This window comes from Ursus americanus, chromosome 18 (genome assembly GCF_024610735.1).
Source record: "Ursus americanus isolate L20-20 chromosome 18, mUrsAme1.1.p, whole genome shotgun sequence".
In the NCBI taxonomy this organism is placed as follows: domain Eukaryota; kingdom Metazoa; phylum Chordata; class Mammalia; order Carnivora; family Ursidae; genus Ursus; species Ursus americanus.
In genome coordinates this window covers 12,480,085-12,504,006 of record NC_142144.1, presented here as the reverse complement: position 1 = coordinate 12,504,006, position 23,922 = coordinate 12,480,085, and the positions used below count along the sequence as shown (strand labels likewise).

At 42.2% G+C, this 23,922-nt stretch overlaps 2 protein-coding genes across 7 annotated transcripts in view; one reads left to right on the top strand and one right to left on the bottom strand.

Moving 5' to 3' along the window:
• Positions 1-896: 896 nt before the first annotated feature.
• Positions 897-22,256, bottom strand: RBM18 (RNA binding motif protein 18). Of its 3 annotated transcripts, none has more exons than XM_045791015.2 (6): positions 22,131-22,256; positions 18,880-19,008; positions 11,150-11,276; positions 8,104-8,190; positions 6,314-6,399; positions 897-2,929 (listed from the first exon to the last, which is right to left on the bottom strand). In XM_045791015.2, exons 2-6 carry the CDS (start codon positions 18,990-18,992, stop codon positions 2,770-2,772), a joined length of 573 nt encoding a protein of 190 aa, XP_045646971.1. In that variant the 5' UTR covers positions 18,993-19,008; positions 22,131-22,256; the 3' UTR covers positions 897-2,769. The 3 variants fall into 3 exon arrangements, with proteins under 3 accessions (XP_045646971.1, XP_045646972.1, XP_087725518.1); XM_045791016.2 differs by having other exon boundaries at positions 18,880-18,998; XM_087869392.1 differs by lacking the exon at positions 897-2,929 and adding an exon at positions 2,936-4,664.
• MRRF (mitochondrial ribosome recycling factor) overlaps positions 22,161-23,922 on the top strand; it is a 54,733-nt gene continuing 52,971 nt past the window's right edge. For 2 of the 4 annotated variants that reach the window (XM_045791014.2, XM_045791012.2), the window contains exon 1: positions 22,263-22,354. Coding sequence is in view for 1 of the 4 variants with exons in the window: in XM_087869391.1 (XP_087725517.1) it covers positions 22,161-22,354 (194 nt within the window). In the remaining 3 variants the exon portion in view is untranslated. Of the gene's footprint in view, positions 22,355-23,922 lie in introns of all 4 variants that reach the window. The other 2 variants (XM_087869391.1, XM_045791013.2) reach the window with 2 other exon arrangements.

Here is a 23,922-nt window from a genome sequence, read left to right as displayed (position 1 = left end):
ATCACAGATGTATTTGCTGATTCAGAAATTAACTGTATATAACTTAATAGACAGGGGACAGCGCTCTGGAATATTTGGCTTTAAAAAACTTTGCTGTTGATTTTTGACATGCTTTGAAAACCTTTCCTCATGTGATCCTCTTACCCAACATGGAGATGCCAGTTACGGATGTCCGTGGTTAGGGTTATATTTTGCATTTGATAAAACAGAGCTGAGATTACAAATATAGCTCATACCTCTTTCCTGAATATTTCCCTCAATCCTTCACTCTTGTAAATTCAAGATTTTATTTATTTGAGAGACAGAGTGCAAAGTGAAAGAGAGAGAGGGAAAGAGCCAGGAAGAGGGACAGAAGGAGAGGGAGAAGCAGACTCCCTGCTGAGCAGGGAGCCCAACATGCGGCTTGATCCCAGGACCCCGGAATTACGACCTGAGCCGAAGGCAGACGTTTAACCAACTGAGCCATCCAGGCGCCCCCACTCTTGTCATTTCAAACAATGGGTCAACCAAGTTAACACTGGTATTTTACAAACCTTTCACCAGACTGCTTTCAGCATATATATGACACATACATTTATTCTTTGAAACCTCTACACTAAAAGGACCAAACACAGTGTGATACTTTCCCAAACTTCCACTTATGGCTTCTTTTCAAATGATTAGGTTTGCTGTGAGAACGACTAGTCTTTCTCATCTCTAACAGCAGAAGTAGGCAGGCATGACGGGTGGAGAGAATGGTCTCTGAGGGCGCCTCTAGCCAGAGTCGAATGCAGAGAAGGCACTTAGAAAAAGCCCCACCTAGACACCCCGGCCCAAGTCCTGAGGGGAAATGAGCCTACCAGAGAACTGTAGCCTTTATTCCACAAAATGAACGAGAGAAGACACAACCACACAGACACGGTCTTGCATTTATTCACACAGAGGAATTAAGAATCCATACAAATAATAAACACTGCTTTAAATACAAATAAATAGCTCTGGTTTCTAAAGGAAACAACTCTAGATAATTCAGAGTTAAGTACTTTCTAGGTTCCTATTAAAAATAGAAGACTATTTTGCGTTAAGTAAGTCCTACTCCACCATAACCCTTTGAGGACGGAAGGATAAAATGGTAAATTCTGTACTCTTAAGAAGTCACCAGAAAAATGGGAGACAATGCTCCCACCTCCCTGAACTAGCCCTCAAATGGAAGGAGAGTTACTCGCATCACAGACAGAGTTAACAAATACAGAAAGCGCTTACTATCTAAAGATAGCTAAAAAGACTAAGCTAGGGAAAGGGGTGAGATTTCTCTGAACCGGTTCTGTGAACTCTGAAACCTCACTATGCTCACGATTTGGTTCAAGTGTCTTACACTCACGTGTGCTCATACGAAGGCTTGAATCTAAAGTGAAAGCTTCCTCTTGCTGGGAACGATCATGGTAAGGTGTCCGTGGTCACTAGGAATGGCGCCTAGGTCTCAAAATGATTGACCTGGTAAAGAAGCAAAGGTGCTGCCCAATGAAACAGCTGTCAACCTGGCACCAAAAGGACCAGAACTGCTGACAGAAACACACTCCCACATCTGCGGATTTATTTTTCTTTCTCTGTTCTTATATTTAAGATATTCCAAGTAGCAAAACATATCCGGGCAGAAGTATGTTCTATGAAGGAAGAATCATTTTAAAGTCATGCAGTCTTTCAAGCCTTTAAGAACTACATAAGCCGTGAGGTCATTTTACAATCTCAGTGCCAGAGTAGGCCTGCTCCGTTGACTTTGTGTCCACTGCATGTCCCCTCCTCACCCTGCACAAGACAGTTCAATTTCTTCAACACAGCCCCCTACGTAATTATTAATAAATAGTATGCTTGATAGAGCTCAATACAGCAATGATTAGGTTTTCAAAGAAATGCTGCTTTTCTATTTAGATTGACCATGATACAATTCCAAATAGAACATTCTCATGCTATAAAAAACAATCTCATGCAATAGGTGCAATTTTAAAAGTCCCACGTTAATAACAACATTTGGTATTATAGAGGCAGGATTATTCAGAGATTTAAAAAATGATCACTATAGAATAAAAGCTGGATTTCCTAAGAGAACTTCCGCTGCGGTATAAAATGCTAAATTTGAATCTACAGTTTTGTTGATGCAAACAATTTTAAGATATACACCAAGTTTTCCTAACCGGGATTTTGAAACAGTAACCATAATTCTTAAACAGATGACCACAACATTTGCTCAAAGAATCAGCTCCCTTTTGCCAAGAATTTTTTAGTCCAGTTGGAGGGATTTCCATAATAAATTCCGGAACAATAGTTCTCAACATGATTCAAAATCTCGCACTTCCCTCCCTCTTACTTTCCTTTATGTTGTAAAGACATGTGAGCACAGAAAAATGCTCTGGTTTTTTTTTTTTTGAAAGACAGACGTTAATAAATTTAGTTTCTTGCTTTAAATAACGACATTTTCTATGTTTGCCTTTCTCTCTGGCATCCTATATAACGTTTCTGGAGTTACAAATCCAAACAAACCAGCCAACTGGAGCATCCCAGTGTTCAAATCACAAGTCTGGATACAATCCTATTTATTCTGGATGATGCTCACTTCCACACATACTTCAGGGAAGAAACATCCATGAGACCATCCAAAAATGTTAAGTTACCAAACATTAACATGTGATTGTGCTCTGTTGGGCAGTACCATTCACATCGACAAAGTACAAAGGCAGAGGATTTCAGGCGTGGAGACCAATTTGCTTTTGCTGCTACAATAATTCATAACCATCATCTTCGAGATTTCCAAGCTGTTCTAGAATAAGGAGTAGTCCTTTTTTTATCTGGAGGCTTAAAGTAGGAATAAACAGGCGCTGCTGGATACTCTGCGTCAGGATTTTCTGCCATCATTTTCAGCTTGGCTTCAATGGCTTTTATCTTTGCAGTGACACTGAAAAAGGAGAGCAGAGCATCAGAGCGGGCCTGGGTGCAGTCCGGAAAGACTTGCGTAGCTCATCTTCCTTGTGCCTTGTATGCATATCACAGCAGCAACAAGATAACTCAAATACGAACATGCACATATTTCACATAACACACACACCCAAGTAACATTTTAGAAAGAGATCAAACCGGAACCATCTATTAGATTTTTACTAAAAACCCAGACACCGTTAGGAGTACTTCGCATATGGCTTCCTTTAATCTTCAGACACAAACACTGCTGGACACATTAGGGCTTGGCAGACAGCAGAAACTGAAAGTGGGGTCTGGAAGAGACCTTTGTACACCTGTGTGTTCACAGCAGCATTGGTCACAATAGTTAAAATGCAGAAGCAACCCAAGTGTTCATCGATGTATGAATGGATAAGCAAAATATGGTATATATCACACTTTGGAATATTATTCCGCTTTAAAAAGAAAGGGAATTCTGACCTACGCCACAACATGGATGAACCTTGCGGCCATTATGCTAAGTGAAACAAGCCGGTCACAAAGACAAATACTGGATGACTTCACTTGTACAAAGTAGTGAGACTAGTCAAAATCAGAGACAAAGTGGAATGGGGGCTGCCAGGGGCTTGGGAGAGGTGGAAAAGGGGAGTTATTATTTAATGGGTATAGAGTTTCAGTTCTGCAAGACGAAAAGAATTATGGAGAAGGAAGGTGGTAACGGTCGTACAACATTACGAATATATTTAGTACCACTGCATTTGTACACCTAAAATGGATAATACGGTAAATGTTATTTTATGTGCCTTCTGCCATGATAAAAAAAATCAGGACAAATATTCGTGTAGGATTGAAAACAACATTATAAGGTAGGTCACACTCCTCATTTTGCAGATGAAAAAACCGAGGCACAAGGTTACCTTGCCCAGTATGACATGGCTAGTTAAGTGGGAGAGGTGAGATTTAAACACAATCAGATTCCAGACCCCATGCTATTAACTACTACACTGTACACTTCTTGAATCACTGAATAACAATGGAAAACACACCCTGGAAATCCTACAGAATCTTTTTTTTTTTTTAAACTAATAAATAGGTGTTTCTCATTGTAATCATTTACGGAGTGCTTACAATAAGCCAGGCACTGGGCCCAGAATTTTACCTATATTGTTTCTAGTCCTTGCAATAATATCCACATTTTACAGATAAAGAAACAAATGCAGAGAGGTAGTCATTCGCCCAGGGTTCACACAGCTAACAGACTGCACAGGCAGGATTCGAGCCCGGTGTATTATCACCAAAGCCCTCGCTCTGTCCTCTCCATCAGGTTGGGAGCTGGACAGCCCCATAACAGAGAGATGGGGTGAGGAGACACTGCACAAGTTGGGAGGAACTCCCTTCCGAGCGAGGTCACTGCCATCCCTGGACCAGAATGCAAAGCCCTCAGGCAGTGGGTATTCTAGGACCCATGGTTCCCTTTCTACTCTCGATGCTGTCAGTGGTCAACAGTCAGGGACAGAAACTTGGAAGGGAATGTACACGATGGCCTCTTAGAGATGCTCAAAAAGCGTGCTTCTGCTGCACATGCTCGTAACTACACGGCCAGGGTAAAGTTTACCACCTCAGTTACAATGAGAAAGAACACCCAGGTATTACCAAGATGCGTTCCAGCACCTCCTCCACTACCAGGATAGCCAGCCATTTGTCCCGTAGGAGTCACCAAAACACAACGTTCTCTAATTAGGTATAGACGGTAATAGGAAGATGTTAGCTGAGGTTCTCTGGATTACAAAGTAAATGGAAAACCCTAGACTGTCTAGTATAAGTGCAAACATCGAAAAGAAAACTAAAGACATGTCACTGTCCCGTCTAGAGCGCCAAGCATAAATGCAGTGGTCTCTTCCTAACAGGAGTCAGATTTATAAAATTTGAGATCATGGAGGTTCAAACTTTATGGGGAAAACAGCAAAGTGGATATGGTTCCCAGTGACAGCTACAGAAGTCATCATATATATTTTTTTAAATTTCTGGGAGTACAAAATAGTAAAAGAGCACAAAATTGAGAAATCAATGATATTAACTACTACATTTAATGTTTACCATAAATACTAAATTGATTTATAATATATAAAACACAATTTATCAAATATTACATCAAATATTTTAGTAAGTATTATAAATAAATAAATCAATGACATTAAACTAACTCTAAAATCAATTTTACTTTACTAACTTTATCACTCTGGAAAACATTTCAGGGTCACCTTCCCCTGTAGCTTAGTGAGATGCTGAGAAATCTGTTTTGTTTGGTGCAGAAAACATACAAGAAAGGTTGTTTGTTTGCTGTCTGGTCCTCCATCCAAACAGGCATCGCTTTCCTGACTTTGCAACTGCAGGCTGATTGCTAACCCTCGTAGGACACTGATGCTCCTTCACGTATCTGCTTTCTCTCCCCTGGAACAGGCTTCAGAACTGTATCCCTGCATTCACAGCATGAAGTTTCTTCGAAGTAGTAACTCAGACCGAATTCTGAAGTCCAGGAGACCTAGCTTTGAATCTGGAATCTGCTATTCACTACCTGTGTGGATCTCGGCCAAGATCGTTTACCCTGCTAAGCGTCAGTTTACTCAGAGGTAAGATGACTATTACAGTACTTTGACCAGAATTTTCATAATTAAGTGACATATGGCATGTGACGTGTTTAGCACACCGCCCGATTTAGAGTAACCTCAATAAATCCTGGCTATTGCTATTGTTAAAATTTCTCCCTAGGCTACAATGCAGGGAAACAAAACAAAACAACAAAACCCCAAAACCCTCTACTTCTGCTCAACCATCCACTTAACTTCCCCTTTCTCTACCAAACCCCTTGTTCCTTCTGTTTTGAATTAACTCCGAAAAAGTAACAGATAATTTGTGCACACTGGAACCAACACTGTTGCTGTCACAGAAACGCAGCACAGAGAATGAAAGGGCTACAAACTAACACTCTGTATAAAGGAGCTCACAGTTAGGGAGGAAGGAGTGGACGATGACAAACGCCAATGAGACCTCAGGCCTCATGAAGATGCTTTTTTCTAGGGTAAGGACCGTCTGACGTACCTTTGTACTCTAGGGCCCAGCACCCTGGCTGCTACGGGGCAGGTCCATCCAGCCTTTTTTGAGGGCATGAATTCTGTAAGGACATGATCTTAGGGGTATGCAAGGAGAGGGTATGTACACATTCTGGAGGTTAACTGAACACATCTCTCGACATGTCAAAAGTTAGCAGATTCTATTCTAAATTAAGAGTCTAAAGATTCACTGAAGTGTGAATGAAGGCTTGGAATGAAGAAGCGACTCACACTCTTGAATACTCGTGTCTTTCTAGAGTACGCTGTCTTACCTTAGGTTAGACTGAGTGGGCTCAGTGCTTGAGGATGGCTCAAGACTGATAGGAAGGATCTTATCATTCTTGTTATGATCGTATCTCTGAAAGAAAACGGGAAATCACTTGGGTGAGCAAAAACCAGTCCTTTACTGTACTGAGTAGTTCAGAAACTCCAACCCCACCAGTGTATCGTTGGCATGGTTCTAGACAATCTGAGGACTGCTTTACATTTAGAATTAATGCAAAACTCCACAGTTTTGGCCTAAAAGCTATAAAGTTAGAAAAAGAAGTGCAGAAGAAGCTTCCCATCTAGCCACTAGTCCTCCTTATTTGGTAGGGAAAGAACTTCGACTTTCAAATTCACAGACGGTATAAATATACAATACAATTGCCCTCCTACACACTCTTGTTTTAACTGTCACATATCAGCTCTTACAATATTTACTTCACTTTATTCAAAAACACTTAAAAATTTTGCTCGACTTTTGCAAAGTATCAAGCATAACATTCAACTCTTAAACAGGCCTGACTGGAGAAGAAAGGTAGTAACAGCTTTCAGCCACTGACAGAGAAAACATTCTATAGCAAAAAGGTAGTCTAATTTGATGTCAGATAATTATACACCTCTTATAAAAAGTAAATTAAATACTAAAGAGTAATCAGGAGCCTGTGGTCAAAAAGACTTGTAGGAGAAGAGAACCATGAGGCATCGAGATTCTCAAATGAAAGATAGGAATGAAGGATGATTTCTCTTGCGTGTCTTTTCAACGAGACACAAAATGAGAAAACGACAGCCAGTTTGGCAAATGAGACTTGATTTTCTTTTGAGTACAAAAGCATTTGGTAATTCTCTTTGTTGTTTCTATTTTTAAGGCAATGTGTCCTAGAAATTGAGAAGGCTCCATGATGACCTGAGATCCTCCTAAGGATCCGAAGTGTCTGAGCTCTGTTTTTCAGTTTGGACTCTGAGCTCATATGCTTAATTGCTGTGACTCTTTACTGGGAAGCTTGATGGGTAGGGAGTCTCCGATCAAAATCCATGCTTCTCTAGCTAAAGACCGAAGCTCCAATTTTAATTGCCACAAATCTTTTTACAGGCAGGTTGGTCAAGACCCCACCATGAAGGAAGAGAATGAACTCTTGGGATGGCTCCAGTCCACAGACTTCAGTACGTTTGTACCAGGTAAAACAAAATGCCTTTTTTTTTTTTTAAATGGTCATATCTTTTCCAGTGCAGTCTCTCAAGAGACCCGCTGTAAGATGAACAAAACGACTGGCCACTTCTCGGGCTTTGGAGACACTACAGACCCTGCGAAGGCCCGCAAATAACTCTCAAACTCTCTGGAGTAATGAGACGCCGATGCTTTAAGCGCTCATACATACGACCCATTTCTCAAGCATTTAGGATAAACATATTCAAACTCTCCATAGAACTGAGAGGCTGGGAAGAGTCTAATAATGCCTAAAGCAACTAATTTTAAAAATAAGTACATTTTTTCCTCCAAAGAACCACCCCCACCAAAAACATGATAGAGGTCTGAGTATACACATCAGCCACATGGAAAAATCAATCAAAAACAGAATCTGTGGGTATGTGGAGAGAAACAATGAAGGAACTTAATCCCTCCTGAGATGTTTCTCAAAAGAAAAATCTGGCAACACACATGGTAAATACAAGTAGGAGACCAAAGTATGACTGCTCCAGATGTGAAGAGGCTGGGATGCAAATGGGTAAGTGGACAACTATCTTCTGGAAAACTCACTTCGGGTGAGCTTGATGTTGTCTTTCCAGCCACCAGACTTACCTTTACTTGAGCGTGTGCCCAGCGCACCACCAGCTTCTTAGACAGAGCCAGCTTGCCGTTGAGACACTGGATGGCTTGTTCGGCTTCCTGTCCAGGAGAGGGATGGATGTTAGCCAACAATTCAAATGCCTAACTAACTCTATGTATCTCATAGGGCCTCACCAGCTTTGATGGCTGCAATCCTAACCAGACTGCCTCTGATACACAACTTACAAAGGGTTTACGGTAAAGAAAAAAAGACAGAAAAACAGAAAGAGTGTAAGTTTTGTAAAGTCCGTCAAACAAAAACGCCAATCCTGGCTCTGTCACTTACTGGCAGTGTAATGGTTGGCAGGCCCCCTAATCTCTGTGAATATTAGCTTCTTCATCTATAAAATACAGACAATACTACTTGTTCCTCATTGGTTACTGTGAGGAGTCAAAGAGTGCGCGTAAAGAAAGCATGGAGCACACGGTAAGCACTCAATCAGTGTTAGCAGACTGTTCTTATTAGGTGATACCTTTCTATACACTTCCGTCTGTTAGGACCTACTGTGCTAAGAAATTTACTCACCCCCAGGGACTCTGGAACTATACCCCAGACTAGGGCTTAACCTCTGGATCCAAAGTGAGAAACAGTAAGGGCTTCAAACGATATGGGAGTGAAGGAAACCAGGCCGGAAAAAGCAGGAGTGAGTCAAAGAGCCTGTGAGCAAGGTATTTGTGTGAGCCAATCTATGCACCTGGCTTTTGGAGCCAAAAGTTCCCTGACCCTTTCCCTATCAGATACAGGAGCAACAAGGTTAAAAGGAATTCCTGAAGCTGGATAAGAGTCACTCTAGGACATTCCCAGGAAGCCTGGTCGTACTTTTCCATCCTGCCAAACCTTCTCTGCTCCATTTGTATCCATGAGGCATTCAGCCAAGCATAACCCACGTTTACCAGGGGGTGAAGAAGCCCTTAAGGAACAGGAAGAGGAACAAGACGAATCTATCTGAGATCGCAGTGTGATACCACCAGGCATTCCAGTCTAATTTTACCAGTGATTCTCATACCCCTCCAGAGCTCGCCAGCATGACATTCAACAAATACCTGAGTACTCACTATGTGTCAGCCATTGGACAGTCACTGACATCCTTGCTTAGCAGTTAGAGAGACAGATAAGAGATGTTTTACTCTTCTTGTAAGTTTCATCTAGCCAATTAGAATTTACATGGTACTCTCTATTGATTCTACAGCATCAGCAGTAATAAAATGCCAGCAAGGGGATAAATGTTTCAAAAAAATTTTCCTATCTCTATATGTCATTTCAGAGTTCATGTCTTCAACAGCATTATCAAATGCCGATGGTATTTTCCTACATACCCTCGTCTATTCTCTCAACTTCCTGGAAGGTAAGGAAGATATTTTTAATCCCCATCTTTAAATGAAAACTGAGGCCAAATGAAGTTAAAAGACTTGGTCAAAGTTAATAAATAAGAGAGCCAGCAACAGAAGCTAGGCGTTGTGACTTATAGTCCAGTGTTTTAAACCAACATCTATCCCCAGCATGACCACTGATTTTAGCTGTCTGCAAGAATGCTTATCACGCTCTGTCATTAGGGAAGAACAAAGTATTTAAAAATGTTAACCTTACACAGCATTCTTTCAGTTCCCCCATTTAGAACAGCAATGTATCACTTAGTGCCTATCTCATTTGCAAAAGTGAGAGGAAATTGAAAGAATCCCCAGCACAGATAAGGACAAACTACAGTCTCATACAGTCTCATAACATACGGATACATCACTGCTTGAAAGCAACTGGCAGTCGTATCAAGAAAAAGTATACAAGGCCTTTATTGACACCACTCCATTTCCACGGATATACGTACACATGAACATCATCAGAGGGATACATTCGCTAGCACACTGTGGACACTTGTGAGTCACTGGGGACCTACCTAAATAGCTAACAATCAAGAACTGATCATATATTCCCAAGATGAAATATTGTGCAGTCATCAAAAATGATGCTGATTCAGTTTTAAACTGAGGTCTAAGTTACATATAACAAAATGTATATATTAAAGCCCTATATCAGTGAAGTTTTACAAATATGTAGTCACGCTGGTGAAACTACAGTATCACGATATAGAATGTTACCTGGATGTGTAGTAGAGGACAGAAAATTTTTAATATGCTCTGAGTGGTAAACAGGACGATGTGATCTTCTCTGTGTGCTCTAAGCCATATGTGCGTATGCGTGTGTGAATATAAAGAAAGACAAGACTAGAAAAATCTATAACTAAATATTAACGGCGATTATTTCTGGGTATTAGGCTGCTTAAGTGAAGTCACTTATCTGTACTTCCATCTACAGTTAACGTATATTACTTTTATAAAAGAAAAACATCCAAATATATTATTAATGCAACAATAACTAGGCAATGTCCTTCCACATGACTAATAAAGTTATAGAGAGTATTAAACAGCATGTCTGTATTTAATAACATTCAAATTCAATTTCTTTAGCAAGGCATGTCCACCCAAAGAATATAATTCTACTGCAAGCAGACACATGTATACGTCATGATTGAAGCTGAATGCTCTCTTCCTTCATATATATTCAAATCTGCATGCAGTTGTTCTGAGACACTGAGAAGAAGGGGACATTTTTAAGAAATCAAAATAAAAGAGTTTGTGGGTGGCTCACCACACACAGGGAGGGCTTCTGCACCACGGGGCAAAACTATTGAAAGAAAAGGAGGCTTTGTTGGCCTGCCACTAAAGGAACAAACAAACCAGACCAGGGAGGAGGATGTCCATGTGCTTCATGTGGGCACCCCAAAGCATCTGGTCAGAAAAGTAGGTCAGCCGCCTCAGACCGGGAGCCTGCGGAGGGTAGATGTTGAAAGCTGTTCACTCGTTTGTTTATCGAGGGTCACCTTCAGGACGCGGGGTGAGGCACACAGAGAGGAATCGGACATGGCTCCTGCCCACAAGGTACTGCTATTCTAGTCGTTGAGAGAGGCACAGAAATAAGTGGGGGAGTATGAGAAGCACCATGAAAGCGGAGCGGTTTCATTACCTGCTTAGTTTCGAAGTTCACGAAACAGTACCCTCGAGGCTGCCCCTCCAAAGCACCTGACTTGTGGAAGAGGAAGTCGAACTGCTTTACGGTGCCGAACTTCTGGAGGAGCTTGAGGAGGTGATATCTGCAGAGAAAGCGCAGCCCGTGAGCACACTCTGCGGACCGGGACAGCGCCTCGGCCTCAAGTGCGAGATAAAAGCCGGGAGATAATTTACCCCGGGGCGGGGGCGGGGATCTCGCACCCCCGCCCCCTGCCTTCTTCCAAACTGCTGCGTTAGTTTATTTGGCAAACAGACATGTTTGCCTCTATCTGGAATGGGAACTCGAATTGTCATGGCTATGCGTCTGTCCAGCACAAAAATACCAATCAAAAAACCACACCTAACGAACAGCTGTCTGGCCCACAAGCACCATTTGTTTTTCTTTTGGAGAAAAGCTCAAAAATAGTGTCGATTTATTTATTTTTAATTTCTTGGCAATGAACTAGTATTTGTAAATAACTACAACTCCATCAGGAACACATACCCACACTCCAAACGCCAAAGCCTACCCTATCTCAAAAATAAAGAAAGTAGCAAACACATACACATTCACACAAACAGAAAAACAACCTTGGAGGACTTCTGTAATAGGTTTCATAATTAATCATTAGACCCGAATTGCACTTGTGAAAAGCTCTGCCAAAAACCAAAAGTGGTCCTTCCATAATTGCCTGTGAGTTTCGATCCCTGATGTGACTGAACGTTAGGGACAACGTGGAACCACAATGTGACTGGGGCTGGTCTCACAGAGGGCAGGGGAACCTGGCCAGTCCTATAAATCACCCAGTTGTGGGTAACTAGTCAACCTCAGTCCCTTTAACACAGTTCATACTTCGGAGCATGGTTGATTAAAGAATATGGATGGCCCAGGACGAAATTTTTTCCTGGCAGGAAGTTCACCTCAAGCTCTTGTTTGCCATTCCGCCCCTCGTCCTCTTCTTGAATTCCTTTCTCTAAAACTTATTTGGTTTCTATAGAGCTTTTAAGTTATTCAAACAGATGTGGCCTTAACAGGTTGCTGTGGCCAATCTCAATTCCGACTTCCTGTCATCTGATGTAAGGGTGAGACAAACCAACAGCTCTCCCGTTTCCTTTTCCTTTGGCCTTCCTCCTGGCATCCTCCACACTATTCAAATGGAGTCAAGGCTTTCTCTAAACAATGCTGTCCCTGTGATACTAAAAAGGTATCAGCCCACATGCTAAATCTGTTATTACTGGGAATTCTACCCCACAGGGAGTCAGTAAAGCTGTCGTTACAGCCACATTTATATTCACATTGTTTTCTAGGAGAAACTCATCAAGATTTTATTCTTGAGTAAGGATCTCCTTTGGGAGGCAGAAAGATATGAAGTGGATCATAAGCTATATATATTAAATTTGATACTACTGCACATCAACAAGCAAGCCCACTATCCTGGATCAGGTGCCTGACAGTGCAGCAGGAAAGACATAATACAGCTCTTGCACTGGGGCAGGATACAAGGATCCCAAGGCATATTGTGGACATTAATCTGGTCTTTAGACCGGTTTTGAAAGGGAAAACTGTAACACCCTAGATTTTAAATTCTCAACTCCCACCAGGAGACCTCAGCTGCTAGTGAGGATGTAGGAGGTGATTCTTCAGGGGAAAGGGAGCTACCTCAAGTGCAAATGTCTGGTTTTACTTGATTTTTGAGTAGGCGTACAGTAAGGGTGAGCCTCTCAAATGCACAGACATATGGACTGGGAGAGTCTCCCCTGGGTCTCTAATTAATTAATTAATCTCTATGCCCTGATTAATGAATTAAAGTAATCTCTACGCCCAATTTAGGGCTCAAACTCACGACCCCGAGATCTAGAGTTGCAAGCTCCACTGGCTGACCTGGCCAGGCGCCCCTCCCCTGGGGCTTTAACTCACAGCTGCATCTTCTACCTACTATGCCATGTGTTAGCTGCCATGAATGGTGGGTCAAACCCATTTTTCTAAACAATCTAAGGGCTACTGTGGGCTGGTCATCTTTTCATCAGCTCCATTCTGCTTAATAGCAGGAAGGTAAGGCGATCGGCATTTCCTAGGAAATGAATTTTAATTTACTTAGAAGAAAAAATGCCGACAGATTATTCTTTGAAAAGCTAACAAATACATTCTGCCCGAGAAGTGCGACCTTAAGATTCCAGGAACATCTGCTTAGGTCTGTGTCTTTCAACTTCTCCAGGATTTCTTTCCTTGTTTGATAATTTCTTGAAATTATCGGAACGCCGAAACAAAAGGAATGAAATGTTTACTATTTTGCTTCCTGGAGATGGGGACTGCGAGCTCTGATAGTGAAAAAAGCCTGAAGAATCTTGCTTTCACATCTGCAAGCACTTTCATCTGTTGCTGAAGTATGGGAGGGCTCACTACTCATCAGAGCCTCGCTTCACTTAATGAAACGTGGGCCCTGCGGCTTCAGGAGCTAGTACACCGGTCCCAACATATTTCTGCAACTTGGTGCTTTGCATATCGGGTCTTGAAAATGGCCTTCCTGCTTAATGGCACAGAAGTAATTAATCCACACAAATGTTATAACAGACACCTACTACTTGTCAAAAACTGCTTTAGGCACTTGAACTATCCAGATGAATACAACTAGGTTCCTGCCTTCAAGGACCTCACATTCTGGTTAGAGGAGAGAGAAACGCGATCAAAAAATTACAAAACACTATAATATTTGCACACAGAAGTACGTACATGAGCACACAGATGAGGAGGCCCAACTGTGCGGGGGACATGGTGGTTAATGAGTATCGAGTACAAAGACATAAAGGTGAAAAAGAATCTGCTCCACTGGAAGAGAGTGGGGGTAGGGCAGCTAAGCGATGAGGCTGAAAGGCAGGCAAGGGACAGGCTGTGAAGGACATTGGTGTCCTTAGTGAGGGAATTTTAGTTTGATGTGTAGGCAATGGGAAGTCAATAAAAAGACATTTAGGACTGTTTTAAACGCATAATTTGTTTTAGAGAAAGTTTTTTTAATAAACTTATAGAAATTATTATTTGTAGGTCTTTATGTTCTCTGTTCTGTAAGTTATTAAATAGTATTACTGTGTTCCAAATTTAAGCAGCAAACAGTAAAGGCTGATTCATGCAAACCAAGGCATTAAAAGAAGCATGAATCATGATGGAAAAATAAGGAATGGGCTGAGAAAACCAGGGTTTCCTTAGGGGTAAACACACTGTTCTCACACATCCATGCACGTGCTCTCCCCTTTTGTTCTAGCTCATCTCTGAAAGTCGGCCTCAGAAGGACATTTCCCCCTGGATGGCTCTCTACTGCTTTTCAGTTTACTTAGGACAACCCACACTGGCCACCCCCCTCCACAGACACCCTTTCCAGCTAATCCACCGGTCTGTGTTGACATGATTCTCCATTTCTCAGGTAAGAAACATCCGGGTCATCTTCAACTCTCCGCTCTTCAATCATGTTCATCTTTTAGACTCACCTACTGGCTTCCAAGTTCATTATCTCTACCTACGTGGTAGACAGGCCTAGTTTCTGGCAGTCTCTCCTAGTTAATCTTCGTGGTTAGTCTTTGCTCCTCCAACCCGCTCTACATACCAACGTCTCACTTCCCCACTAAAACATCACTTTCGTGTTGTCAGTACCCTGCTAAACACCCACAGTAAGTCTCTTCTACAAGAAATTCAAATTTCTCATCTGAGTAAATTTAAAAAACCCTGTATTAATTGGGTAGTATTCTTTCTATCCAACTACTGTTTTCACTATCACTTAGTATTCAACCTCTTCTTTAGTCAAAAAGGTCCTCCTGATATTCTGCTCACCCACTCTTTATTTCTCCTTATATCCTCTACTTAGAATGCTCCTTCTTTTAGAATTTCTGCTGGCTTTGCTTTTCACTTCTCCTTATGAACTGTGCAGTGGCCATTAATTTGGCTTTCTACGCAGCACATTTAATGTTTGGAAAAGAAAGCCAATATTAATCCTTTCAGGGGAAACCACAGTGTGGACAATAGATAATGTCTAAGGACATTAACTTTTTTGGCTTCTCTGTTGCAGGCACTAGCAATAGTATTTGGAGGCACTGTTTTTACTTACTGGGTCCCACAACAACTTAAAAGAAGTCCTTATATTTTAAAATTTAAAAGAGGATACCTTAGGTTATGATTGTTCTGTTATGTGGACTACTGGAATATCTGTGCAAAGAGCACTAAATTAGGTGATGGGAGATTAGTCCCATCATTAACTACTTTCAGTATACTAAGTCAATCCACTTAACTCTTCTTGTCCCACAAAACAGGGAGAGGGGCACCTGGCTGGCTCAGCCGCTTAAGTGTCTGATGCTTAATCTCAGCTCAGGTCTCGATCTCAGGGTCGTGAGTTCAAGTCTCTCATTGAGCTCCACGTTGGGTGTGGAGCCTACTTAAAAATAAATAAATAAATAAATAAACAAATAAATAAATAAATAAATATCTGTATTATTTGCCTCACAAGGTTGTTATGACCTTAACAAGAGGAACTAATACAATGCTAGAGCTAGAAGAAATGTTCAGATCATTAGTTGAACATTTTCACCTTACAGCCTACGAAGTGTAATATAGTTGGGAAGAATCAGAATACAGTAGAAAGAACAAGGGTTTGGGATGTGCTACCTCCACAGATAATACGTCACCATTCCCTTAAATTGAAACCTCTAAGACATATTTAGTCGTACAGGTATTCTTGGCAGCTAGCATAGCCATGAAATGGTGAATACCGCAACCACAAAACACTAAATGCAAATCAACATGAAGCGGAATACTGGAGTGTGAGACAGTTGGTTAGCAATGCATATTCCACTGGGAAGAGACTGAAGGGACATCCCAGGTAGCTTGAGCAGGACTCACATTAATAACTTAGAAGCACATACACATAGGAGGCTCGAATTAATTACAAAATAAAGTCTGAAAAATTGAGTGGAAAATCTTTTTTTTTTTTTTAAACTGCCACTGTTTTACATACCTTGTAACCATTCATGACAATAAATATACACTATATATTGTCTTCTAACAAGAGGTGAGAGACCATTTGTATAAGAGGGGCATTCAAATCCATTTATAAGAGAGATCAGGAAGAGGAAGGGTAAAGAGCAGGGATATGCACAGGAAAGAGATAAGAAGAGTGTGTTGAAGGGGGAAACAGGAGGAATTAGCAGCAACTGATGGGTGAGGTGTCGGTTTAATTATGAAAACTGAAGTGTGATCTGCAAATTTCTCTCAAGAGTTATTAGAAGTTTAAAGATCTGGATTCAAATAGTTTGAGACTGGACTACAAGCCAGGTGCCCCATTGTCATGAAAGGTATAACACCCAATTGCTACCATGTCTGGAAATGACTATTTTAATGATTCATCGAGGCTCATCATTACCCACTTTGAGAGGAACAGGATCCAGAAGTTTATGTAATTCAAAAACTTGGAAGGAAATCAGACATTTCCATTAGACCTACCTTACTAACACATTAGGTTTCTTTACTGTAATTAAGTAAATTAAATGGGATAATACTAAGCATTTCATGCTAACCATAGCTCTGATTGATATCTGTATCTTTAAAAAGAAATTTATTACTATTTTTGTTTGGCAGAGAAAAGGTTTTAACATAAAGAATCCAGAGAAGAAAAACAGCAAACAAAACTGCAGGTGACACAGAGGTAGAGAAGCCACAGGGAGACCCTGCAACACCCCGATCTGCAGTTCAGGACATGATGTCCACCTCTGGCCTGATATAAAAAGGGCAGAGATACCAGTAGGAAAGTTTTGTTTCAATGTTCCTGTTGATGCTCTAAGTGCAGAAAACATTCATATACTCCAATTTATGACATAAACTGAGGTGGCAGATGCCTATTTGAACCTTCCTATCAAGCAGCAGACACAATTAGAACAGGTCTCATTACAGTGAATTGCAGCCAAAACAACGAACAGTGTTTCCACATTCCAGATTTCCATTCAGACAAACGGAGGTGGGAATGGAAACCACTCTTGGGAGCATCCCCTCACAGCTTGGGTTTTAGATGATGGAAACAGCTTCTCTGATCAACAGACATGACTGAGAGGCTTGGCTGATTCACACATTCATCCTCAAAGCCATGAGCCATAAAGAGAACCAAAATAAATGCACAGTTCGTATTCCAGGGCCCCAGTGACCAAGGTAACATAATATGGGGACAACATATCTTAAATGACATCATAGTTCCCAGAGGGACCCAAAGTTATCTATATTTAGCTGATCTGAACTTGAGCGGAATTAAAGAACTAAATTTTCTATTATGATCCTGATCCATTAGTTCACATCCCCTTCCTTTCTCCCAATCCCAATCCTATATACACCTGTTCTCAGCCTAGATTCAAATAAGTGGATTCTCCTCTCACCCTGCCTTTAACATTATTTCAAAGGGAGTAACTTTTAGGACTGATGGCATACTCCATGCTTGCTTTAAGCATTGATCCCACAGAGCCCAATCTACTCACTCTTTAACTATCCTGCCACCAACCATAGCCCTGTACCTACTGAGCAACTAGGAGAAGGAAAAACCTCTTAATTCTCTCCGCTAAGAAACTGCTTTCCGCTATAATGGTCACAGTACAAAGAGTGGGGAGTCAGGACAATTTAATTAGTTTTGTTACCCTGGACAAGGTACTTCCATGTCTTAGGCCCCAGTTTTCTCTACTGTAGGATAAGAAAGCTGGATCATATCAGAGGTTTTCAAGTGTGCTCCATGGAGTCCTATAACTTACCACCAAAGAAAGGGTAGCAGTTGCCAAAAGGCTTTGGGTGGACCTCTCCCCATCCTTTAATCAGAGCAGCTCTGAGCTTTTATTTTAAAAACAGGTTCTAGTTACTTTAAGACAAGGTTCCTCAGATTTAAAAAGCTTGAGCACTGCTTAGCATGGCACCTGGCACAAATGGGCACTGGCACACAATAGGCACTCATATAGTTTAACGACTGAATGAAAACAGAAGGGATTGATGTGATCTCTAAGATGCCTTCCAGCTCTGACCTTCTGTGGTCCCACGGCTGCTTCACATGAATTACAATCAAGTGGTACCCTCTGCCTGTCTGTGAAGGTACTGAGACTTCTGCTTGTTTCTTCATTTTGAGGAACAAAAGTATGCCGTGGGGCTGATTCTAGAAAATAATGTTCTGTAGTCACCGGGTACAAGGGTTCAAATTGGTGAAAACAGGAAAACATCTTTGGCAAATAGGAAAAAAAGAGGTATATGTTTTTTTTTATTTTTTATTTTTCTTTAAAGATTTTATTTATTTATTCGACAGAGATAGAGACAGCCAGCGAGAGAGGGAACACAAGCAGGAGGAGTGGGAGAGGAAGAAGCAGGCTCATAGCGGAGGAGCCTGATGTGGGGCTCGATCCCATAACGCCGGGATCACGCCCTGAGCCGAAGGCAGACGCTTGACCGCTGTGCCACCCAGGCGCCCCAAAGAGGTATGTTTTAAACAATAGCCAAGCCTATGTTCTCGCAGAAGAGTTCAAATGTGAGAAAAATGTCAACATAACAGGTTACTAACAAAAGCACGTACCCTTCAAAGGTAATTGAATATATATATATAAAATAAGGGCCAAAATATATTCTCCATCTCTTGAAAATTCTTCTGAACATTATCCGTGCAAACATCCCAGTGCTGTCGGTAATGATTTAAGATGACTCAGACTTACTCTGTGATCTTGGGGTCCAGGTTGCCAATCCATAACCGGTGCCCTTCCTGCAGGGAACCCTCTGAAAGGATGGATGCGTTCTCCAGGGGAAGAGTTTTGGTTTCTGCTTCCATCAATCTCTATGAAAAACTAAAGGAAATGTGAACATTCAGGCAGGAGAGGAGCAACACTGTGTGAACATGAGGCTTCAAATTCAATTCGACAAACATTTATTCAAGGAGGGCAAGCTCTGGCCAGTGCTTGAAAGGCCTGTTATTCTGCAACCAGGGCCCCAGCACCAGTTCCCTTGGGACAGCTCCTCTGGCAGCCAGAGTGCAAAAGCTTCCATTTAAGGTGAAAGGGGCGTGGTTCTGTGTGCAGAAACTACAGCTTTCCTCTTCTGAAGCCAGAGGCAAACTGGGCAGGAGGCCAAAGGCTCTATTACTACATGATACTCCAGTTTAAAGACCGTCACCCAAAACCAAGTCTTGGAAATCACCAGAAAGAAGAGTCTTAATGGAACTGAAGGAGATGGGTGGGAAAGAGCAGCATACACGTCTTCCTCATGGAAGAGGCAATCTAGGAAATTCAAGGCCATAGATTTTGGAGTTAGAACTCAGTATGGGGGCGCCTGGGTGGCACAGCGGTTAAGCGCCTGCCTTCGGCTCAGAGCGTGATCCCGGAGTTCTGGGATCGAGCCCCACATCAGGCTCCTCCGCTATGAGCCTGCTTCCTCTCCCACTCCCCCTGCTTGTGTTCCCTCTCTCGCTGGCTGTCTCTATCTCTGTCAAATAAATAAATAAAATCTTTAAAAAAAAAAAAAAAAAGAACTCAGTATGAAAGCCAGTTGTGTGACTTGGTGAATAATCTGAACATTCTAGGCCTCCGTTTCCTCATATATACTATGAATGGAGATAATAGTTCTTATGTTACAGGGCTGTTGTGAAGATTAGAGATAGTGCATGAAAAATCATCAAACACTGCATCTAACAGCAGCAAGCAATCAGTAAATGTTCACTAGTATCATGTTTAATATTTTGGGAGAGACTCAGAAGAGACTAACTCCTCCGTCATTCCAGCTGCACCATTTACTAGCTGTGTAACCTTGCTCAAGCAATGCCGCCATTCTGTACCTCAGGTTCCTCATCTCTGAAATGGAGTAACACCTCATAAAAGTTGTATGGATTTACTGAGTTCACACACCCAAAGCGTTAAGAACAATACATCACACCCAAGAAGCTTTCAATTAAAGTTAGTTTGAATTATTACTAGTCTTCCATCCTGAAATGACTCATCTTACATCCAAAAAGGGAGGATGAGGGTTATGATGGAGACAGTAGTGGCAAGAGAAAAAACCTGGGTGTCAAGAAGACCTGGTTTCAAATTTTGGCATTTCCACTGGAAGTCACTTCTCTCTAAGCTTGTTTCCTCATCTCTACATACTAAACCTTGCCCTGCTTGTAACTTAAGGTTGCTAACAGGGCCAAAAATGAGGTGGCAGATGTAAAATAAAGCTTTAACAAGTGTATAATGTGGTAGAGAAAGAAAAAAGAGCTAGGAAGATGGCAGGCTGTGCCAGACTTCAGAACTAGGAATACACAGAGGAACCATGTGTATCATGTAACCAGATGTGCCTCAGAGGTCAGTGCTGCAGGAACTGTGTCTTAAAAACAATAGGTGACATATACTGAAAACTGCCATTACCTCTTATTCATCTTAGCAGAGCCGATGAAGTCTGGCACAGGGTGGGCCCTAAGCAACTGTTTGTTGAACATGTTTATCTAACCCCACACGTGAGGGTATTCTTCTTCCTTTCCCACTCACATGTTCAATCTGTTCAGCAATGCATGATAAGCAACTGCTAACTGCTAAACCCAGGACTATGTGCTGAAAATAGAGAAAGGAATAAGCTATAGATCTTGCTCTTACCTCCTGAGGGAAAGATGAAACATACAGAAACAGAATCCCAGGAGTGGAAACACAGGAGGAGAAACATTTTGTCTCTCCCTGCTTTCCTTTCCTATTCTCCTACTGATCACTCATTCATTGAACACACAAACAAGAAAATAGAGCTGCTATTTCTAGGCATTGTCTAGATACCGGGGACAGAGCAGTGAACAAACATGGTCTCCCTAGGGATGCTTGTATTTGGAAGAGGGGTGGGACAAAACAAAAGGAAAATAAATAAGCAAGATGTAATTACTGACAGCTGCAAACACAATTAAACAAGGTGATGTGACATGGAGACGGGGTTGGACCACTTCAGAATTAGTGGAGAGGGAAGGCCTCTCTGAAGGACTTAACATTTGAGATGAGGCTTCAGTGATAGGACCTCCTGATTTTCTTCTGTCTGAAAACAGCAAAACTAACAACTACTTAATATCACAGGAGGGGACCATGTTTTGGTGGCAAGAGTACAAGATATGGGGCCAAAAGATCTATATTTAAATCCTGACTTTTGTACCCAGTTATTGCATGACTTAATAAGTGTTTTCTCAGAAAAGCTTTCCCTGAGGGTTGAGCTCCTCGTTAGTCTCTATCAAAGCCACCTTTCCTTTCCATATAATGCCAATTCAATGTTATTTCCTATTCCGTATTGTTTCCCTCACTAGAATGTAAGCTTCTAGAGGGCAGGGCCTTGCCTTTCCTAATCATAGTTCTATGCCCAGCACTTAGTACACTGCTTGGCTCATGGCTGATGCTCAATATTTACTGAATGAATTAATGAGGCTCCACCTGGAGCCTCCGTTCCTCCTTCTTTTCTAAAATGGGCACGATTATCCCAACTCATGGGTTGTTAAGAAGCTTAAATGAGAGAGTATCTGTGACAGCTCTGCACAGGGCCTTTTGAGGAACGGTAAAGCGTAATGAGATCAAGATGGCATGCGACTATCAAAATTTTTTAGGTTTGCAATGGCGACAACTCCCTAGATTAACAGAGTTCACAAAACGCTGTCATCTATCCTCGCAGTTGACCTGCAACAACCTGGAAGGCAGGAATAATCATACGGGGAAACTAAAGTCTAGAGAAGCAAAGCCACTTGTTCCTAAAGCTAACGGTAACGGCAGGGTCTAGCCTGGAACCCCGGCTTCCCGATTCCTGGCCCCGAATTCCTAGATGCGATGGGTCATTTCTCGGATTGTTATTTCCGGGCTAGCGGCGGGACAATCCGGGGCGGGGCCTGAAAAGCCTTCTTGCTAGGGCAGCCTCCTCTGCGAGCCCCTCGCGGGGCCGGCGCTGGGGTACAGGGGCGCATCGCGGCCGGACTCACCTCGTGGCCTCGGTGTCTTCCCCTCGGCTCATGCCCCAGAAACAGGTCCCGACTCCACTGCCCGACGGCCCTCCAAACGCGTCCGCCTCAACGCCGCCTGCTTCCAGGCCGTCGGTGACGCGCTACGTCTGCGCCGCCGCGCCGCCCCGTGACGTCATGGCACCCGCGCCGACGCCGTTTCCGCGATCACGTAGGTCTTTTCCTAGTAACCTGGGCGATAGCTGGTGAGTGGCCTCTGCACGGCCTCGAGGCGCGCGCTGGGTCCGGGTGCCAGAGACTTCTAATCAAAGATTTGTGGGGGACCTTAGGGAGTCTTATCGCCGTCCCCCGACCGGTTCCATTCGAGTCCGGCTTGACCTTTAAGGCTGGGGGCGGGGTCTGTCGCTTCCCAGAGAGTTTCATGGCGTGGGGGCGGGGCCTGTCTCATCAGCTAGGAACTTGGAGGATGGCGGAGGGGAAGGGAGCTTACTCAATAGTAGCCACTACTTAGTAGCCCACTATTTGGCAGGAACATTTAATTTTCCCATGGGAGTAGGTATTATTACTCCCCATGATGAGGAAATGGAAGCGCGGAGAAATAACTACCAGGGTCATGCGGCTAGCAAATGATGGAGATTAAATTACAGAGCCTCAACTTTTAACTATTACTCTGTGTCTTCCCTCAGGGAACAGTTGTCATTTCAGTAGCTCATCCCTAGTTACAAAGTGTTTCTGCAGCCCTTATCTCATTTGATCGTCCTGGTAACCCTGACATAGTATTGTCATTTACATTTTACAGATGAGATTGAGGTCCAGAGAGTTCCAGGTAGCTGAGGTCACATATCTAGGAAGTGCTAGAACCAGGACTCTTTCCCAGGTCTTCGTTAAGTTTGGTGCCATTTTCCTTTCACTACACTCTATTGCACTGCCCAGAATCTGGTCTGACCATTCATTTTACAATTGAGGAAACACAACCGAGGTAGAGAAAATGATTTGATACAAGTCATATGTCAGTTGTAGAGCTCCCACAAATCCTTTTTGAGTACAGGTGATCATGAATCTATACAGGATGGTTGGCAGGGAGTGATGAAATAGGAATTTTGGGATCCATACCTTCTAACTCTTAGGCAAAAGCTCTTTCTCTACCCGTTAAAAAGTGTCTTATCCTCCTTTGACTATGTTAGGGACATAATTCTATGTTATAGTCATGATACTATGAATAGTCGGATACTATATAGTCAGTTGCTATAAACACCTTTAAATGGCACTGAATTTAGAGAGCATACCCTACTATCTCTATGTGGAAAATCTGGCAAACCAAGATATCATTGAAGCACTGTTGGGAAGTAGATCCCAGGACCTTCAGTCTGAGGCTTAGATTTCAAATCTTGCACCATAATTGTGACCTTGGGCAAGGACTTGCTCTTTCTAGACTTTCATTCATGTATTCATCACTTGTATTCAGTATCTTCTTTGTTCAGGGACTGTGCTAGTTACTGGAGGTATGGCAATGAACAAGACAACTACAGATAGTCGTTTTGATGGTTGTAGTCTTATGGAGGGACTTAGGCAATGATCAGGTAACTACACAAATACTAGCTAATATTGTTTAAGTGCTATGAAGAAGTGTAGGGTGTTAACAAAAGTGGGCTACAGGACATTTGATCTACTTTGGTTGGAGGAAATGACCAAAGAAGCATCCTCTGAGAAAGCAATGCTTAAGCTGAAATCTGAAAGAAAAATGGCAGGTAGTTCATTAAAGAGGTGGAGGAAAATCATTCCAAGCAGATTCAACTTCAGTAGTATGTTTGAA